Here is a 19,243-nt window from a genome sequence, read left to right as displayed (position 1 = left end):
ACGTCCGCCATCATTGGTGTCTTTGTGTGTCTGCTTGTCTGCGGATTGCTCACAGGGTCATTACACACGTGCCCAGGCCAACAGTCCCAGACCGGTGATGAACTCATCAGGCTCTGCCACCAAGCAGGGTTCACAGGCCCAGCAGCAACAGTCCCAGCATGCTCAGCAGCAGGTATCCCAGCAGCACCAGCAGCAGCTGCAGTCATCACCAGGGCAACAGCGCGGGTCACGGTCAACACGTAGGAAGGGATCAGATAGCAGTATCCCGGATGAAGAGAAGATCAAAGAGGAAAAGATGGACTCTGGAGGTGGAAGAGGAGGTAACCTCGTACTACACTATACCTAGTACTGTACTGTCTCTGTTCAGCTGTAGCTAGAACAGACCCTTCACTAACCCTTCCTTTACACTTAATTATTCTGTTTCTAATTATGCTATTATTCAAAATAGCATTGCATAGCATTGTCGCAGTTTTGTTTAAACACTGACAAATAATAAATAAATACTTGCACTGTCTACTCCATAAAGTTGAAATCTGCTCTCTTATTGGCTTGGATTTTCCACCAAGCAATAGAACAGAGTCTGAATTCCATATACTGAATGATGTATTTTTGGTATGTTATATTTGATGCTGTTCAGAGGTAGTCTGGATTTTGCCAAGTAAAGTAAAAGCTTGTGAAGGCAGTTGGTCATTGACCACAGCCACAGCAATTAATGTATATCCTCATCATGTATAGAAGATGGAGTAAGTACACACACTGCAGTCAAATGGACTTTTTAAGTGTTCATAAATGCACCGGGAGCTGCTCTATCATTTCTAACGCAGCACTCAAGACATGTTTAACCTAAGTAGAAAGTGACATCAACCCTTGGTTGGAACCACTCAAAAGCGTGAGGGTTTTTGTGCATCTTTCTTGAAATGTTGAAGTTTCTGCCCCAAGCTGACCTCTTATATGTGTTTGCTTGTGCTGCAGATGTTCCTAGGAACAAATCAAAACAGATGGTGAGCAAACGGAGGAAAGCTGAAGACGAGGAGAAGAAGGCTGGCCTTAAACGGATAAAGATGGAGGCATCAGATCTTTCAGAGAGCGACTCTGAGAACTCCAATAAGAGGCTCTTGGACTCATCCTCAGAGCCAAGCTCTGAAAACGAACTGAAAAGTAAGGGCATTTCAAAAACCAATGAGGAAGAGGAAAAATCTCAGAGCTGCAAGGCTCTAGAGGACCCGGACACCAACAGCAGGGTGTCTCCCTGGGAGGAGGTATCTACGGTGGATAAGATTGTCAAGCCGACAGCCATGGAAGTGTTGCCCTCTGCCAAGAGTGAACATACAGGGGAGAGGAGGTCCCCGGTGCAGCCTTCCCCACTGCCCCCTCCCAGCCCCTGTGCACAGCCTCAGAGCTTGGGTTCTACTGAGGTTCAGGGGTGCATTGTGGAAATAAAAAGCACTGTGAAAACTCTGCCCAAGGACCATTATAGCACAGGGGCACCCAGAACACACACACCAAAGTGTGTGATTGACATCACAGAGGACTCCAGCTCCCACCCCACCACCAGAGAGAACTCAGAGGCTGTATCTGCCCTTTTGGCCTCTCAGAAACGTGAAACCTATGTCCCTGAAGTGAGACATTTGGTGCTAAACCCATCAGCCTCTGAATGCAGGAAGCCAGAGGGTGAGCTGCAGCAGCAGCTAGGTCAGAGCTTGGGTAGCAAGATTGAGTTTGCCCACTCTGAGGTGATCCGTCCTGTGGCTTCGGTAAGCGAGTCAGCTGCTGTGGCAGAAAGGGAAAGGGAGAAAGTACAGCAGCAGTACCCTTCAATCATGCCTTGCATCAAGAACGCCTCACTCGCAGAAGATGTGCGAAAGCCACAGAAACTTAGCTCATCACCAGATGTGGCCAAGTCCAAGTCAAACCCTTCACCTGACACATTTAAGCCCAAGTGCAATCCCTCACCTGACGCCATGAAGTCAAAAACCCACAGTGTCCTGGAGGCCATGAAGCCTAAACCAAACACTTCCCCTGAGGTGACCAAACACAAAGGACGACACACCGACAACCCTCCATCCTCTGTTGCCCGGTCAGCAGCCAAACCAGACACAGAAACCCCACGCTCCAGCTTCAAGCCTGTTCCTGCTCGCACCACTCCCTCTGAGTCCACCAAGAGCCCTCTCATCGTCGACAAAAACGAGCACTTCACAGTGTATCGTGACCCGGCACTGGTGCGGCCCGAGGCCGAGACCAACCACGTTACTTACCTTCCTCCCCACCTCCATCCACTCCACAGCTCCTCCCACGCTACTTGCCTGACACCTAGCTCTCACCACCACTCCCACCTATTGCCCACCTCTTCCCTCAGCCCACACCCCTCGGTGCACCACCCCTTGCTCCCCACCGTGTTGCCTGCCATGCCGCCGGCCTCTCTGCTGGGTGGCCACCCTCGCCTCGACTCAGGTGGACTCAGTCATCTGGCTCTAGCTCACCACCACCCACACCAGCAACAGCAGTTTCTTCAACAGCAACCGCCCCCTCCGCTGCTGCCCCAGACACATGGTGGTGCCAGCTATAACCAGCTGGGCCTATACCCCATCATCTGGCAGTACCATAATGGCACGCAGCACTCCTATCCACCCGGACTTAGCCTACCTGGGTCAAAGTGGGTGCGTCCAGAGAATTCTGTGAACTCAGATGGTAGCCTGCCAAGGGTAAGGATATCACAAGACCGGCATTATTATCATTTTTATTAAAATCAATGTGTATCCAATAGATTACTGAATGGAAGAGGTCTTTTTCTACATAGTGTACTGTTTAAAAGGAGATACTGAGATTACTAGAGTCTGTTATAAGTACCGGTAATCTAGTCCCTTTTCATTTAGAAAGTTGTAGTGGTGCATCAGCTTTATTTTATGACTCAGACAGTGAGACAAAGAAGCAGGAATAGGTGATGAAACCAGTAATAGTGTGTGAAAGTCAGTTGTGCTTACATTCACACCATGTTGCTACCGTTGCTAGATGGATGTATAGGTCTTCATGTGTGTGTGTATGTGTGTGTTTGCTACAGAACACCTCCAGCCCCTGGCTCCATCAGCCCACCCCTGTGACCTCAGCAGACAGCCTCGGGATTCTGAGCCATGTCCCGGGTAGACCAGCCAGCGCTGATCCCCACAGGCCCCTTAAAATCACCTCACACTCCAGCCCACCACTCTCTAAAACATCTGCAGAGCTGCACAAAGGGTGAGTACACACACAAAGCTCTGTCTGTTAAAATACCCTGTGACCTGAAATGAAACAAATTCGTGCTCATTTAGCAACCATGCTCATAACTGAATTGTTTTGGTGTCAATCAGTAGCTGTCCTTGGTTTTCTAAAGCCAGACTGCCCAACTCTAATCTACTTCCATAGTGTACCTGGTAAGGTATAACATAGTATAGACAGTAACACAGAGGCCAGTTCAGTTCCTGCTCTGTTCTCAGGCACCAGCTCCTTTTGTTCGAAGCATGTTTTGCTTTTTTAACTGAGCTGTCTCTGCATGGCCTGCTTGTCAAATATGTTGGCAATGGTAACATAATGATATGGTCTAGATTTAGATTGAATAGAAGTATGAAAAGGCCATGTTGCAATTTAGGGAAGTAAAAATGCCCTGTATTATATCAGTCTAAGAAATGGCAAGGCTCTTCTTTTGCAGAAACAATATTTTCATGAAATGTGAATTGTGTTTGAAATCAGTTTTTACCATGGGGTTTGGGGAAAAAACAATATTTATCTTGTGGATTTGATATTTCTTTTAAACATACTCCAAAATAGTATGAAAAACATGCAAAAATATGCAAGTATAATGCTTCTATACCTGGTCAGGGTCATAGCACTGAATGCAAGGCAGGAATGCAAGGCAGGAATACACACTGGATCGTCACTCTATCCTGTGGCATTTGTTGTACTGTTTAACTTATTTTTGATAAAAGCATCAAAATTCTCTATTGCTTTTTTCCCTTTCTCATCAGGGAGCTGGAAAGTAAGATGTTTGTAGATCCCATGCGTGGCCTGGTAACAGCCCACCTGAAGCAGGAGCCGGACCGAAGCCGGACACCCAACAGCAAAGAGTTGCAGCGCCTCTACATGGATTCATCTCACGTGAAGCAGCAGACACATCCTCCCCGCCTGCCGCTGGACACGCCAGATCGGGCCGTTAAGTACAAGGAGGAGAACCGCCGCATCCTACAGGAGAGCATTGAGGTGGCCCCCTTTACTGCCAAGATCCGGTCAGGAGAGCCAGAGCGTGAGCCCTATACCCGCATTCCCTCCCTTCCCATTAGTGGACCGCCCAAGGAGAATGAACATTCACCCTCTGATCTTTACAAGTACAAGCACTCTGCTGCTCAGTCACTGCCGCAGAGCAACTATTTCACCACCCTGTCCAACAGTGTGGTGAATGAGCCACCACGTCTCTACCCCTCCAAAGAGCTCAACTCCCTTTCTGTCTCGAGTCCCCTGCCTCTGGGCTCCTACACTGGTGGTGGGGGCAGCGCCAAGTCCCTGTCCAAGCCTCCCCCGCTTATCAAGCACCAGCCAGAGGGTGAGGGCCTGGTGGGGAAGATCAGCGAGCAGCTCAGTCAGCAGGTGGCCCTGAACCCCCTCAGTACCCCAGCGGTAGCCAGTGAATGCCGCAGTCCAGCTGTCTCACCCTCAAACCAACTCAGGAGCATGCCTGCCCTGCACAGGGCACCTGTCTTTCACCCGCCCACCCAGCAAACACTGGACCGCAAGGAGGCTGGCTATGGTCGCCTCTCGCCACCCACGCTCACCCCCATTCAGCCGGTCAGTTTGGCTGGGAAGGTGTCGGAGCAACAGAAACCTCCCACTCTGCTGCCAGAGCTCAGGGAGGTGAAGAGCAATGTAGAGCTGGGCTCCAGCGAGCCATGGAGGCCCAGTTCTGACTCACAGAGCCACGATAAAGTAGCTCAGTGGCACTCAGACAAAAGTCAAGGGAAGCCACAGGCAGCCACAGCCTCTGTTATTGTTCGCTCTAGAACCTGCATTAAGTATGACAGCTCACCGGGTTCCAAGTCTGGCGCCAAGGAGACGTCTGGCAGTAGGCCACATACAGGCAAAAACCAACTGGACTGCACCAAACTGGCTGAGACCAGAGAACCTGGCAGAGTTATCCAGCAAAACACAAATAGGGAGGATATTTTTTTGCAGTACAAAAAGAACTTTGTCCGAGTCTCCCAGGGCAGCCTTCCCAGCTCTTCGGTAGCTGTTGTTAACTCTGTGTGCAATAGCAGTACTGATGTAACCACTTCTGCCTCTGCTGCTTCCACATTCAATGTGCTGAGTCGAGGCACAGCTGAGCTACCTTATCCCAACTCAGCCACTCCAAGCAGCAGTAACATTAATAGACTGGAGGGCCCTTTACCCAAATGCAGGACTCCCACCGGCCCTGAGCTGCAGGAGTGCAATGCCAGGACAGACTCCCCCAGTGGCCAGCTGCCTCAGCCTGGTTTGGCCCAAGCTCCTCAGCCCTACTCTGGGAACTTCATCCACCTGAAGAAGCACAAGGCCGCCCTGGCTGCTGCCCAGTCCCGCGGCTCAAGCAGTGCCTCAGAGAGTGAAGGCAGCTGTCGATCCTCTCAGGAATCTCCCACCATCATCACCCAGGACCGTGCCTCGCCAGGCAATCTGGCCAGCAAAGCCAGCCCCCTACCCAATGGTCAGCCATCACAGATGAACCAGCCCAACTACCACAAGCTGAAAAAAGCATGGCTCACTCGCCACTCTGAGGAAGATCGCAACACTAACAAGGTGGAGAAGACGTCCAGTGCTGTCTGTGAGATCATTAAGCCATGCACGGTGAACCTAGTAGCATCCACCTCCAGCGACGCGGAGATAGGCAAAGATGGCAAATGCTTAGAGGATAAAATAAGCCAGGAAGACAGGAAGCCACGACGAGGTCCCTCCAAGCGGCCACATGAGTCAGGCTCAGAGAGCGGCGATGACTCAGATGGCAGCGACAGCAAGCATGAGCAGAGGGCAAAGAGGCAGCCTAAGCCCACCTACAAGAAGAAGCAGAATGACATGCAAAAGAAGAAAGGGGAAAATGACAAGGACGAGGACGATGTCAAGCCCAATGGCATTTTCAGAAGCGCCAAGGAGAAAACCAAACTCAAATTGGCCAGCAGCAGTAAGTTTTTATCCTTTGAGTATAGGATTTTAATAGCATATAGAGTTTTAGAAAACCATAGATCTTGTATCTTTCAGCTCAACATAACAAACCTTGCTGTACATTACAGTCGGGCTGCAATGATTAGTCAAAAATAGATTATGGCAACTATGATATTTCATTAAAAATTCCAGGTTCTAAATCACCGATACCACATTAGGTATTAAGTCAACCAGATAGAGAACAGTTTGGGATTTTTCTGATCTTCTTCACAGGAAAACTAGAATCAAAAACAAGTGTGGACAGTGCATATTAAAAGAGACTATAAAATATGTATACTACTATATAGCGTCTGCATATGTGTAGGATAGTAGATAGAGCGATCCATTTCAATACATAAATTACAATATTGTGTATTTATTTTAAATTTTCAAAAACCTTATTTGTAATTTAAATTATTAATTGTTAGATTGATCAATTATATAAAAAAATGTTTTTATTATATAAAACTAGCTTTTAGAATGTTTAAATGTCTTTGACACCCTACATATGATCTTCTTAATGGCGATATTGATTCCTAAAGAGAAAGATATTGTATGTCAGAAATAGATGGGGATTGTGAGTGTGGGGGTGGTGGTGTGCTCACATCTGGACTGCAGCTGTGGAGGTTTCAAAGCTGCTATAGGAATGTTCAACTTTTATGTGAAATAAATCTTGCCAAGGCATGTTAAGTGCTCTTCTAACCGGAGAGCTTTTAGCAGGCCCCTCGTATTATTGTTACATGGAGAGAGGAGCCCCTTTGTAACTCAATATATGTTCTAATACACATGGTCACTCTGAATTGTCATGTTTCATAACTGTAGTCATAATACTGAGACAATGGAGTCACCTGAGTGTGACTAAATGGTGAAAGCGTAGACCTCACCCTCTTAGACTCATACCGTCCTACTAATGTTTCATTTATTTGTTTTCATTAAGTGCTTAGTATCACACATCAGCCTAAAGCACATCCTTATAACAAAACATGATAGGAAAGTTTAGCATGATTGCTGGAAGTGTTAATATTTGTTTTGGGATTTACTTAAATCGAATGTGTTTTTTCTCTTGAGACATGCATGGAAAGTTTTTACTCACTTCTACGCCTAGCACAGTAACATCACTATTTGCACAAAAACTTTTTTTTACCTGCAAAATATACATAAAGGAAAAAGATCAACTATCAGTCAACATTGAGAAGTCTCTCAATATATTTGCGCTTTGTGTGTGTGTGTGTGTGCATGTTCAGATGGTATTCCTCGCTCAGTGCTGAAAGACTGGAGGAAAGTGAAGAAGCTGAAGCAGACGGGTGAGTCCTTCCTGCAGGACGATTCATGCTCGGAGATCGGCCCCAACCTGCAGAAGTGCCGCGAATGCCGCTCGATCCGCACCAAGAAAGGAGAAGAGCCCACTCACTCTCCCGTCTTCTGCCGCTTCTACTATTTCCGCCGGTAAGAGAGTCACTGACATCAGCACACACCAAAGACTGTAACATTTACTTTTTAAGTTCAGTGATAATTTACAAATGTGAATTTACACATAAGGTATTATTGCTAATTTTGAATTGTTGTGATTCTAACTTACACTGGAAAATTGTATTAAACCTGGCTTATCTGGATGCAACAACAGAAAACACCACTTTATTTGGGCTACATACTGATATTATGAGCTACTTAGTCATAACCAAGACTGCCTGTAATATCAAGGGAATCAAATCAAAGATCCTTTTTTCCACTCCAGGCAGCAAAAGTCAAATCTAGTGCTCTAGTACACCATAGCTCTAGATGAGGAATAGCTCCAGTGACCTGGGATAGCCTAGATTGGAAGACTCGTCATCTGTATTCTAAATATATTCATTTTTACATTCCTGTGCTGTTTACTGGCCATCTGTAATCCTCTATTAGAAGTCTGAGAGGACAGGATCTCTGCCAAAGAGGAGTTTCTCGTGCTTAATCACAGGCAATGGCAGACCTGCTCATGTTGTCATAGTGACATCACTCCAGATTTGGGCAATTTCATCCATTTGACCACTCAATTCTTTTCATAACCTGAATTGGCGTGGATATTAAAACTTGTGCAGATTAAGCAGGGTTAGGAAAATGTGGTTTTGGGGCCTGTTTAAAAGAGCTTGTCTTTCCATTTCTTACTCTCTCACACACAGTGCACCCTTTCATTATGTTAACATTCACTTTGATTCTCAGAGAAGGAAGAGAACTGTTCTAGCTATTTCATCATTGTCTTCCATGTCTATTTCATCCATTCACGTACCCCTCTCATTTTTTCTGTCACTCTTCCTGTAGCCTTTCATATAGTAAGAACGGAGTTATCCGGATCGACGGCTTCTCATCCCCTGACCAGCACGACGAGGAGGCCTTGAGTCTCTGGGCTCCAGATGCATATGAAGAGAATGATCTGGACCTGGAAACCTCCAAATACATTCTTAGCTACATCGGAGACAAGTTCTGCCAGCTGGTCATGAGCGAGAAGACTGCAGCCACATGGATAAAGAAAGATGGTACTTTCACATATCAGATTTTCTTCTTTCTTTGTTATGACATTGCCTATTTAAAAATTATATTTAAATATTTCAAGGCTGACCTGATTTATCATTTTAAATGACAGAAAATGTGGCCCAGATAAACTCCAGAAACATTCTTGTTACAACATTACACATATTGTAGCTTTTGTCTGCTGTCTGCTGACTGAGGAATATGAAATTATCCCATCTGTCAGACTGTTGTTTTTAACAGAGAAAGAAAATTCTAGCAATCTGCTCCATGAACATCCATTTTATCCAGACTCTGTTTGCTTTGCCTCGCAGCCAAGATAGCCTGGAAACGGGCGGTGAGGGGGGTGCGTGAGAGCTGCGACGCATGCGAGGCCACATTGTTCAACATTCATTGGGTGTGCCAGAAATGTGGATTTGTGGTGTGCTTGGACTGCTACAAGGCGAAGGAGAAGAAGAGCTCCAAAGGTCAGTTTTTGTTTTGATATTCAGTTGAGCTTGGTGAGGGTCGCACACCCAACCACACAACCAGTCTCTACATCATGCCTGCTGTGAACGGGCCAGGGCAGATGGTGCACTTTCCCGCCGAGTCTGGACAGTTTATCTTCTTACCTTCTGTTTAATAAGGACATTTTCAGGAGACTCGGCTAACATGCTGAACTAATGCTCTGAACTTTATGCTGTGACAGAACTCACATGATGCCATTCCTTACATGGGCATACATTTATTTCAGGTTACATCTGACATATTCATTATTATAAAATGTAAACAGGTAGCAGAGTTCACGGTACATGTGAAGAGTCAGACTGTACATTCTTTGCACGCAAATCATCGTCTATCCCATCCCCATTCCCAGACTTGTTTGTCTCTGCAGTACATTGAGTCACTTCTATCAAAAGCACTTGCTGATTGGTTTCTTCAAGCCCTGACATTATTTCTGCTGATTCATGTTCATGTTCCACTTTGTATTAATTAGAGCTATAAACACCATGGCTCCTCAACTCCAATGCAGGCTGGAGAGACAATCTGTGCTGTACTGTTTTCATTTAATTATTGCATGTGTCTGGCTTTTTTTTATGAGAAGAAAGCTGTCGCAATTTCCCTCTTGTGAGTAATGTTACTTTTATTGTTCCACAGACAAAGAGCTGTACGCCTGGCTGAAGTGCGTCAAGGGACAGCCACATGATCACAAGCACTTGATGCCAACGCAGATTATACCAGGAACAGGTATGGAACCACACAGAACACATTCCTGTTGCCAGAACGTTTCCCCTTTTGGAAACTGGGAGAGAGAAAAGAGAGAGTAAAAATGTATTCTGATAGATGACCTTAAATTAACTGAGCTCTGTATTACCTAGCTAGAATAACACATTCATATCCTGGCCACAGTCCAGTTCCCCATGCTTTCCCTCTTTCCAGAGTGAAAAAACAAGCCTTTGCACATAGTGGGCACTCTGCGAGTCTGGAACAAAGGGCTGTTGTGGGGCTTGAGGCATACTTGACAGAGTGCCGAGATAGCATATTTCATAGATCTCGAGGTGTAGGCGCATGCTGAATTCAGCAAAACAGAACAAAGTCCCATCGACCTTTCCTTTGCACATCCTCCTCTTCTTTTTAGGAATTCACTGGTTGCATTTAACTCTTCGGTATGTGAAAAGTGACCAGAAGTGGCTTTTTGTGTTGCGTTGCAGTCTTGACGGACCTGGTAAATGCCATGCACATGCTCAGGGAGACGTTTGGCATCAAAGCGCACTGCGCCTGTGCCAACAAGCAGAACATCCTCAACAAGCTCCCATCCACTAACGGCGTTTCTCAGGTCTGTATCCATGCTGTGTCCTATTAAGGAACCACCTCAACAGCTCATAAGTGCTGAAACAATATCTGCTTTTACATGTATACTCCAAGCTTTTCCTTTTTCCTCTCTGACCCTCCATGCGCTTTCTCCCTCAGGTCCTCCAGAACGTGCTGAACCACAGCAACAAGCTTTCCCTGTGCAAGCCTGAGGCTGGCCAGCACAACTTGGGACAGAAGGTGGAGGCGAACGGGGGCAACAGCCCAGCCAGTGATACCAGCACTGATAGCAAGCTCACGCCACCCGAGTCTCAGTCACCACTGCACTTTCTGGCTGACTTGGCCGAGCAGAAATCCCGGGAAGAGAAGAAAGGTGAGCAAAGAGAGGGCGAAACAGAATGAGAGAGACATAATTAGGAAATATGTGAGTCCTAGAGCAGTCACATTTCTTAGTGTGAGTGTACACATTTGACAGGCAGCCAGAATACCACAAGCCTCATATTTAGCGGTATACATAACTGCTGCTCCCAGTCCCAAAGTCCCAAGAGCTCACCTAACCAGATGTTTATCCAGCATTTCAGTTGGCTTTACATGCTACACTGACAGGCTACTCTAAAATGGAGTGTCAGTTAGATGAATGTTGGCTATGTGGGCTTTGGTCATTGTCTTGAACTGCACAAAGCAGCTCATTCACAGATTTCTACTCAGAGTGCCTTTTCAGAACTGAACTGGGTCATGTTTCGTCTGTTATTATACGAACGACAGGCTCTCAGTCACAGTTCTGGCAATGAATGCAGTGCACATTTTCTGTGATTGCTTGATTTAATGTGTCAGGTAATTAGAAAGTCCATTCATGAGCTTAGTCATGTGTTATACAAAGTAAAGCACAAGCTATGCAGTGCACAGGGTTCTCCTTTTCAACGCACGATCCATTGTGAGTTAACAGTATGTAACATGCCGACAAATTTCTATTTTTTTAATGAATATAGCATGTTTTGAATTAATGTGTTGTTAATGTTCCTGCATGGTGTCTCATCCTGCAGAGAATAAGGAGTCGGCTGCAGGGAAGGTGAAGGAAGAGAGCACAGATGCTCTCGAGACTTTGCACTGTAAAGCTTCATCTCTGGTGGCCAACAGCACGGAGCAGGGCTCCACACTGCGAGACCTGCTCACCACCACGGCTGGAAAACTGCGCTTGGGCTCCACTGACGCCGGCATCGCCTTCGCCCCGGTCTACTCCACAGCCTCACAGGTCTCACAAAACATACGATCACACAATACACACACACCTTACGTTGAGAGTAGTTTGCTGTAATGTGATCATAAATCTAAAGTTATTCATACAGAGAAACGTATTTAACCATCTGCAGCCTATCAGTAACAAGATCCAACATAAACAGGAAGCTTGATTTTAACAAGCAGTAAAATAGCTGGCATTTTCGTGTCACATAAGTACTTTGAGTAAAGGATGTCTGTTGAATTAGTCATTCAACAGTAGATAAATGAACACATGGGAAACTATGACTTCTGTTTCAATTTCAGGCAGTTCATAAACTTGAATGTCTGGCAGTTAAGACTACAGGAGTTCAGTGTTTCTTTCTTGACGGGGACTGCTTTTGTACTGTATATTTCTGTCAAAATGTGCCTTCTGACCGTCACATGCCCATATTCATGCTAATTGGTCCTGCTAAAAGAGACAGTAATAATAATAATAATAATAATAATAATACTTCATTCTCTGTCTCCCATGTGTCCCTGCTCAGACTGGGAAAAGTGGTCGCACTATGCCTAACATCCTGGATGACATCATTGCTTCAGTGGTTGAGAACAAGATACCGGCAGACCGCAGCACTAAGCAGAGCCCAAAGGCTAAACCCCCGGAAGAGGCCAAGGCTGAAAGGAGGAAACAAGCCGAGGACGTTCCTGAGCAGCATGCAGACATCCCCCACTGCTGGCTGTATGATCGTAAACTGCTCTGGCTCAAAGACCACCGCAACAGCAACAACTGGAAACTGTTCAGAGAGTGCTGGAAACAGGGACAGGTTAGTCACGCTGCTGCAAACCACTCAGCTCATCCTAGTTAAGCGTGTACCATGCACATCACAAAATAGCAAGATATGTCTGAGAAACAAAGAAGGCAAGAGCAGAGTATGAAGGTTATTTATACAGTACATGCTCTTTTCCTCTTCTGGCTTTCAGTACTTCAGCACCCCCTGCTGGGGAGGTGTTACAGTTGTATTATTTTCCTTTCCTCTGCCTTCATTCTTATCTTTTCCTGTTCCACGACTCAATATGGCATTTACAGAGCTCCTGCTCTCAGCGCCATGAGTTTACAGCTCCAAAGGAGGCATACAATATTAATAAAAACACAGCTCTTCTGGTGGACCATGCATGTTTTTTGAGCGGCAGCCAGCTGTGCATGTTGTTGTCTGAGAAGGCTGCAGGGCCATGTATCAAGGAGGCACGTGGAGGTGTTTATTATACGTCGTTTGGTGAAGATGTTTGTGTCAGCAGGTTTGAGTCCCCCCCTGAAAGCAGGGACATTGCACATATATAGGAGTGCTGAGGCATTTGCAGATAAAACTAAAGTGTGCTGGTTGCTGATGTATTACATATTGTAGTAGTTAAGGTTTTTCCCCTTCCTCCAGGCTTCATATTTTCCACTGTGTGAAAAGGGAACGGTCTGAGAGTTGCTGTGATCCTGGCTGTCATTAAAGGCCCATTTCCTCTGTGGTGTTTTTCCAGCCTGTGCTCGTCTCAGGGGTTCACAAGAAGCTCAACGCCAGCCTGTGGAAGGCTGAAGCTTTCAGCCAGGAGTTCGCCGACCATCAGGGGGATCTGCTGAACTGCAAGGACGGCGTGGTTTCCAACTCAGGCATCAAAGAGTTCTGGGACGGCTTTGAGGACCTGACAAGTTAGTAGTCCTGAAAACTATTCACCTGGGTGAACATAATAACTATTATCTGTAATCAGATTCTCCAGATGTATCACTTGGTCTTAATATGTTTTTCTTTATCTCTTTCTCTACTTCAGAACGGCCCAAATCCAGAGATGGCGAGGCGATTGTGTACAGGCTAAAAGACTGGCCCTCGGGCGAAGAGTTTATGGCTCTAATGCCTTCTAGGTACATTACAGATGTTATGTTGAAGTGTGGAGTGTGTTTTTTTTCTTTACATGAAAGTTTGCAGGAGAGTGTTAAGTGGATGTGTGTATCTGTGTAGGTATGATGATCTGATGAAGAATCTCCCTCTGCCTGAGTATTCAGACCCAGAGGGGAATTTGAACTTGGCTTCCCATCTCCCCTCGTTCTTTGTGCGACCTGACCTAGGCCCTCGTCTCTGCTGCGCATACGGTACTGCAGTTCTGTCTGTTACTACATCTAGCTTCTCTTTTTTTAATTCCTTTTATTGATATGGGCTGAATGAAGAAAATATTGCTCATGAACTCTCAAAGATAAGGCACATTAAAAAAACAATTTAAATCATGAATTAGCTAGAAAATATAAATCTGTGACAATATCTCAGTGTATAATAAAATTGAAGTAATATGCTGACTTTCTTCTCTTGGTACGAATACAGGCTACAAATTCTGAAGTAGCTTACAAACCTAGCTGAGCTGCGCACTCAGTGAGGACAGAGAATTATCTATATGTATCAGTATATTTATATCCTCATCACCTGCACATCTATGCACTATGATTTAAGGATTTGTACTTGCATAATAGTTGTTTCTCCAATCTCTTGAACAACTCGGTAGAACAGATTACAGTGACTCTTGTAATGGTTTGACGTGACTCATAACTCCTCATGACTGAGCGATGAGTATGAAAGTGAGCGTGTTTTTCTGTGCTTCAGGCGTTGCATCATCTCAGGAGCAGGACTTTGGCACAGCCAACCTGCACATGGAAGTGTCTGACGTTGTCAGCGTGCTTGTTTACGTTGGAGTGGCCAAAGGGAACGGCGTACTCTCCAAAACAGGTAAGCCTTTCTACTACCTTTGTCCTTCCCTTTTTAACAGAATGGCCTGAACTAGGTCAGCCTTCATTTTCATGAAGAGAGCCAGTAACAGAGGGAAAAATCATTGTACTGCTTTTCTCTCCCTTTTTGGGACAAATATGGGCTTGGTATACCTCTCGCTCTTCTCTGTATCACAGAGCTTGGAAACACACACACGGTACAGACTTTAAGGAATTCTGGAAACAATATAGTGTTGCTTGGGTGGGGGTTATGAGCATCTGGACGAGTTGCAGGAGCCTTTCCCAGTGATCACACGGCTAAGGCTGTTGTTTGAGTGAACAGACGCTGAGAGCGTGCTCTCTTCAGACACATTCCACAGAATGCAGCGTAAAACTCCACATGTCCATGGCTGAAACGCTGCCCGATTTCATCCTCCCAGCACAGAGCAGGCACAGAGATTGACTTTAAGTGAACGAGTGCTAATGCCTGCAGCTGTCGTCTTCACTAGGAATTGTGCAGAAAGTTCCTTTTAGAAAACTGAAGGATTACAGCAGAGTTGGCAAGAGCCAAGCCCACACCTCCCAGCATTTCAAGCCCACACCTCCCTTCCTTTGTGTCTTGGCAGAACTCAGGTCTGGCACTATGCCTCAGCTGTGCCCTGTCTCCTGTCAAGAAAACTTTACTTTGCTGCTTCATTCCTTCCTTTTCTCCCACCTTCCCTCCTTCTTCCTCCTTCTTGTCCCATTCTGGCCGGGCTCTATTTATAGCGCTCTGTCTCCTGGGCCTAATGCAGAGGGAACTGCGTTAGAAAAGCTGACGCCCACGCGCTTCATCAGAATTAATTTTTAAACATTACGACCTCTTCAAAGGAGGATGCCAGAGCTATTGTCAGACAGCCTGTCTTTGTTGTACGTTAAGCTGACCGTGTAATATTTTGCGTGTGTGAGTTAATATATTCATGTGTTTGTGCTCAGGAGTGCTGAAGAGGCTGGAGGAAGAGGATCTAGATGACAATGTGAAGAAGAGATTAAAGGACTCGAGTGAGACTCCTGGAGCCTTATGGCACGTCTATGCGAGCAAAGACGTGGAGAAAGTTAAAGAATTTCTGCACAAGGTTACTGCATTACTTCCTTTTCATGGTGTATCATGTTAACAGTGCAGCTTTCTCTGTCTGTCTCTTTCTCATGCTCTCCCTACCTTGTTACCTCCATCTGTCTTGTGCTGTGTTAGTGGATGTCCTTATAAAACCCTGCATTCCTCCTAAGGGAAGTTTTATAGGGTACATTTAATTACCTTCCTTCCTTTAAACTGCCTGTTCTGTTCTTGTGGCTCTTGGACGGATGTTGTCATGCAGAAGACGGCAGGGTTAACAGAGTGATTCTCAGAGCTCTCCTCAGTTTGCCCTTGCCGTTACATGCAGCAATTACAGGGCAAATGCGAATCTAAACTACTTTACAGCATGCACATTTTATTGTAGGGATTGTTGTCTGGTATTCACGAGCGGTATTCATTAGCTGATTGGCTTCGCATTGGTTTTGTTTCTATCTATTAGATGTGGATTTTTTATGAGTGAATAAAGCTACAAGCAATATGAGAGAAAAATTAGGGTAAAATTTTTAATATGATATATAAAAGTGAGTGTGAAGGTCATGTCCTTTACTGAGTTATGAAAATAGATTTTTGCCTTTATAGTCATCAGTACAATTATCTAGTTTGTGAGGATATATGACTTGTTTATTCATTAAGGCTTGTCATCTTAATAAAATATATTATGATTAAAATTCTCCAAGCCTTATGATATATTAAAACACATGAATGAAAGCACTGTGAAATTGAACCGGATTCTACATGGAACCAGACTTGAGTGACTAACTTACACTATGCAGTCAAGGCTGTCATGTGTCTAGTCAGTTGTCCAATGACTTTTAATACACCAGAGTCAGTAAAATCCAATATTTATCATCAACCAATGCTCACCAACATTGCAGTCAAAAACATTTTCTCAATTTATTGTCACCTCTCAAAACAGGCCCCATTCACACCTGGCATAAACATGCGTCCTGGGTGATCGGATCGTAAGTGGTCAGCGCTAAGTACGGGTTTGACCGGGGTCAAATGCGTCTTGAAGATCACTTAAACCACATCTGGAGGTGGTCTGGGACGCATATGTCCACATCACATTTGTAACGCGAATGCGTCTTGATGCGTCCTGGACAACATAACATATGTAATCATTGCGAGAGTGTTTAATCAAGAAGCGTAAAATACGTAATCATTACGAGTCTGGAAATGATGCTGAACTTTAGAGCAATCCACCGCTAAGATAATGGATAAAGACAAGGCTATAACAGCAGAGATGAAAGCTGTTGCTGTTTGTAGCTTCCTTCGGTGTCTCATATCCCGTTCATGTTCAAGTTTCATTAGCAGCCCACACGAGTGAAATGTTTGAAACAGTCCATAAAGGTAGATATGATGGGATTCGTGGGACGTTTCTGCTTGAAAATAAATGCAGCGGAAGGCTGGTGTAATAAATGTGTGTGACACCCTTTCTCCTGTCCAAACAATATATGAAACCCGAACGCAAGTGGTCACAGGAGATGCGTTTTAGTGCCCGGTGTGAACGGCTGTGCATCTCAGCTGTCCACTTGTTATCGGATCACTCGAGACGGATGTTAATACCAGGTGTAAACTGGGCCACGGTTTCTGACCCAGTATCATGTTTTGTGGCTTGCAGATCTCCAAAGAGCAGGGTGTGGAGATCCCGCCAGAGCATGATCCAATCAGGGAGCCGGGCTTGTACCTTAGCCGCAAGCAGAGACAGCGTCTGCTTGAGGAGCACGGCGTACAGGGCAGCACCATCGTCCAGTTCCTGGGAGACTCTGTCCTTGTCCCTGCTGGAGCCCTGCACCAGGTCACACACCTCATCTCCCTTATACATATCTTTGCTTCAGAGGACATGGGCAATGCTTATGCCTTACACCTTTGTGGACAAAAAAGTCAAATTATAAATGTCACAGGACACCCTTTGTAGGTGTAAATGTTAAATGAAAAGATAAGTTGATAAATGTGTGGGAGGGGAGGTGCGGTGTGTCCACTGACAGTCCTGCACTCATCCTTCATCTCACTTTGTCACCTCTACAGGTGCAGAACCTGCACAGCTGCGTTCAGGTGATCAATGACTTTGTCTCGCCGGAGCACGTGGTGCACTCCTTCCACTTAACCCAGGAGCTGCGCTCCTCCAAAGAGGAAATCAACTACGAAGATAAGCTACAGGTACGAGCAACTTCTCTCGCAGACCTGAAGGGTTTCTACGCTCTACACACCCACATGCCAACGCAGGTCTTTAGGCCACTTGATGTCGTTATCTGATATCTAAGCATGCTTCTAGAGTGAGAGCTTACTGGTTTAGTGTACTCAGGGGTGGACTCAGGTTCCATTTCAGTGTCTCTGTTACTTCCGCTAAGGTCTAAAGACCCAACTTTGTGGGATTTTTAGGGGGGGAGAGGGAACTGCGAGAGGGTGGAAGAGTCACAAATGGAGTAGTTGAACTTTTTTGATAGTAAAATTCAACTTCTAAAATGAATAAAAGTAAAATTCAGCTAAAATCTTTAATATCTTTACCTTCAAACACATAAAATGTTATTGTACTTATATCAAGAATTACTTCTTACTATTAGCTGTCTCGTTTGTGATAAATTTAGATTTTGTCTGCAAAATAGAGGAAGTTGCTATTTTTAATGCTGTTTTTTCCCCCAGAGATTTCCTTATTTATTTTTTTCTGATGTTGTCTTCAGGCCTGTATGAATTGTGCAGGACTATATTTACTAGAGGTGACATCAAGTGTACCAAAGACTCAGCTTTACCCCAGCCACAGAAACTAGTGACTTCCTTCCTGCTCTCTCAGCCTCCACACCATATTAGTGTAGTAGTTGATGTGTCATAACCCCACACTTTTTTTAAACAGTGAAATGAATGAGAATTAGTACAGTAGCTGCACTACTGAGATAATCATGTTTTATATCTAATACTGTAAAGAGGTTGTCACACTAAAAATTCCATGCTCATTACATGCACATAATTTTAATATGAACTGATTGATGTGACCTTTATTATAAGCGCATGCTGTGGGGTTGTGATTGATCAGTAGTATGTCACATGATCATAACATGTATGTAGGCTCCTTATTTGCCAGGAATTCAGTAACTTACCTAAAACCCCAGAATCATTGCTATACTTTATTGTTCTGTGTTTTAAACTCAGCCAGTACTTGATTTCGTTTTGGTTTCAGCAGGACATGACAGAAAATGACAGACATTTATGGAGTGCATTTATACTCAAGAAAAAGCTCTCAACCTCTTTTCCTACAAGATATAATGGAATCTTTAGCAACATGTCAGTTCAGATGAAATGTTTATTATCTGAGATTATTTCTTCCGATCATTTTTATAGAAGGTAAATCTTTCCAGACGTGTACACGGAGTCCATATAAAACTACTGATGTGACGGATTCAAACAGGAGTAAAATCCCTTTACATTACATGGGATTTATTACATTACATTGCATTACCGCCCCTCAAATAAAACTAATGTAGTCCAAACAGGGCTAAAATTAACATGATCTTGCTGGCAGAACTCAGTAAATGGTTAATAAGCTTTATGATAGTAGGCAGTTAAATGAGAGGAGAGTAAATCTAGTTGTATAACATTTAAACCAGGCATCATATGCAGCTGTGCAGGTTTTTAAACTAGCTGCTGAGTAGATGCTGACGTTAGTCAGTATGTGATCTGACACGTCCACA

General features: G+C 44.9%; 1 protein-coding gene across 7 annotated transcripts in view; it reads left to right on the top strand.

The window, feature by feature from the left end:
- Positions 1-19,243, top strand: part of jmjd1cb (jumonji domain containing 1Cb) — a 119,201-nt gene that overhangs the window by 96,789 nt on the left and 3,169 nt on the right. For 4 of the 7 annotated variants that reach the window (XM_026915092.3, XM_026915089.3, XM_026915088.3 and 1 more), the window contains 19 exons: positions 56-320; positions 973-2,702; positions 3,059-3,231; positions 3,999-6,175; positions 7,440-7,641; positions 8,491-8,705; positions 9,012-9,164; positions 9,835-9,924; positions 10,389-10,513; positions 10,648-10,861; positions 11,532-11,740; positions 12,252-12,530; positions 13,234-13,402; positions 13,522-13,612; positions 13,710-13,840; positions 14,343-14,465; positions 15,419-15,558; positions 17,179-17,355; positions 17,586-17,717. In XM_026915092.3, coding sequence (XP_026770893.3) covers positions 56-320; positions 973-2,702; positions 3,059-3,231; positions 3,999-6,175; positions 7,440-7,641; positions 8,491-8,705; positions 9,012-9,164; positions 9,835-9,924; positions 10,389-10,513; positions 10,648-10,861; positions 11,532-11,740; positions 12,252-12,530; positions 13,234-13,402; positions 13,522-13,612; positions 13,710-13,840; positions 14,343-14,465; positions 15,419-15,558; positions 17,179-17,355; positions 17,586-17,717 — 6,795 coding nt within the window. Of the gene's footprint in view, positions 1-55; positions 321-972; positions 2,703-3,058; positions 3,232-3,998; positions 6,176-7,439; positions 7,642-8,490; positions 8,706-9,011; positions 9,165-9,834; positions 9,925-10,388; positions 10,514-10,647; positions 10,862-11,531; positions 11,741-12,251; positions 12,531-13,136; positions 13,403-13,521; positions 13,613-13,709; positions 13,841-14,342; positions 14,466-15,418; positions 15,559-17,178; positions 17,356-17,585; positions 17,718-19,243 lie in introns of those variants that run through there. The other 3 variants (XM_026915091.3, XM_026915090.3, XM_053238696.1) reach the window with 2 other exon arrangements.

Source organism: Pangasianodon hypophthalmus, chromosome 12 (genome assembly GCF_027358585.1).
Source record: "Pangasianodon hypophthalmus isolate fPanHyp1 chromosome 12, fPanHyp1.pri, whole genome shotgun sequence".
Lineage (NCBI taxonomy): Eukaryota > Metazoa > Chordata > Actinopteri > Siluriformes > Pangasiidae > Pangasianodon > Pangasianodon hypophthalmus.
The sequence above is the reverse complement of the archived record's forward strand: the minus strand, read 5'-3'. Positions and strand labels throughout refer to the sequence as shown.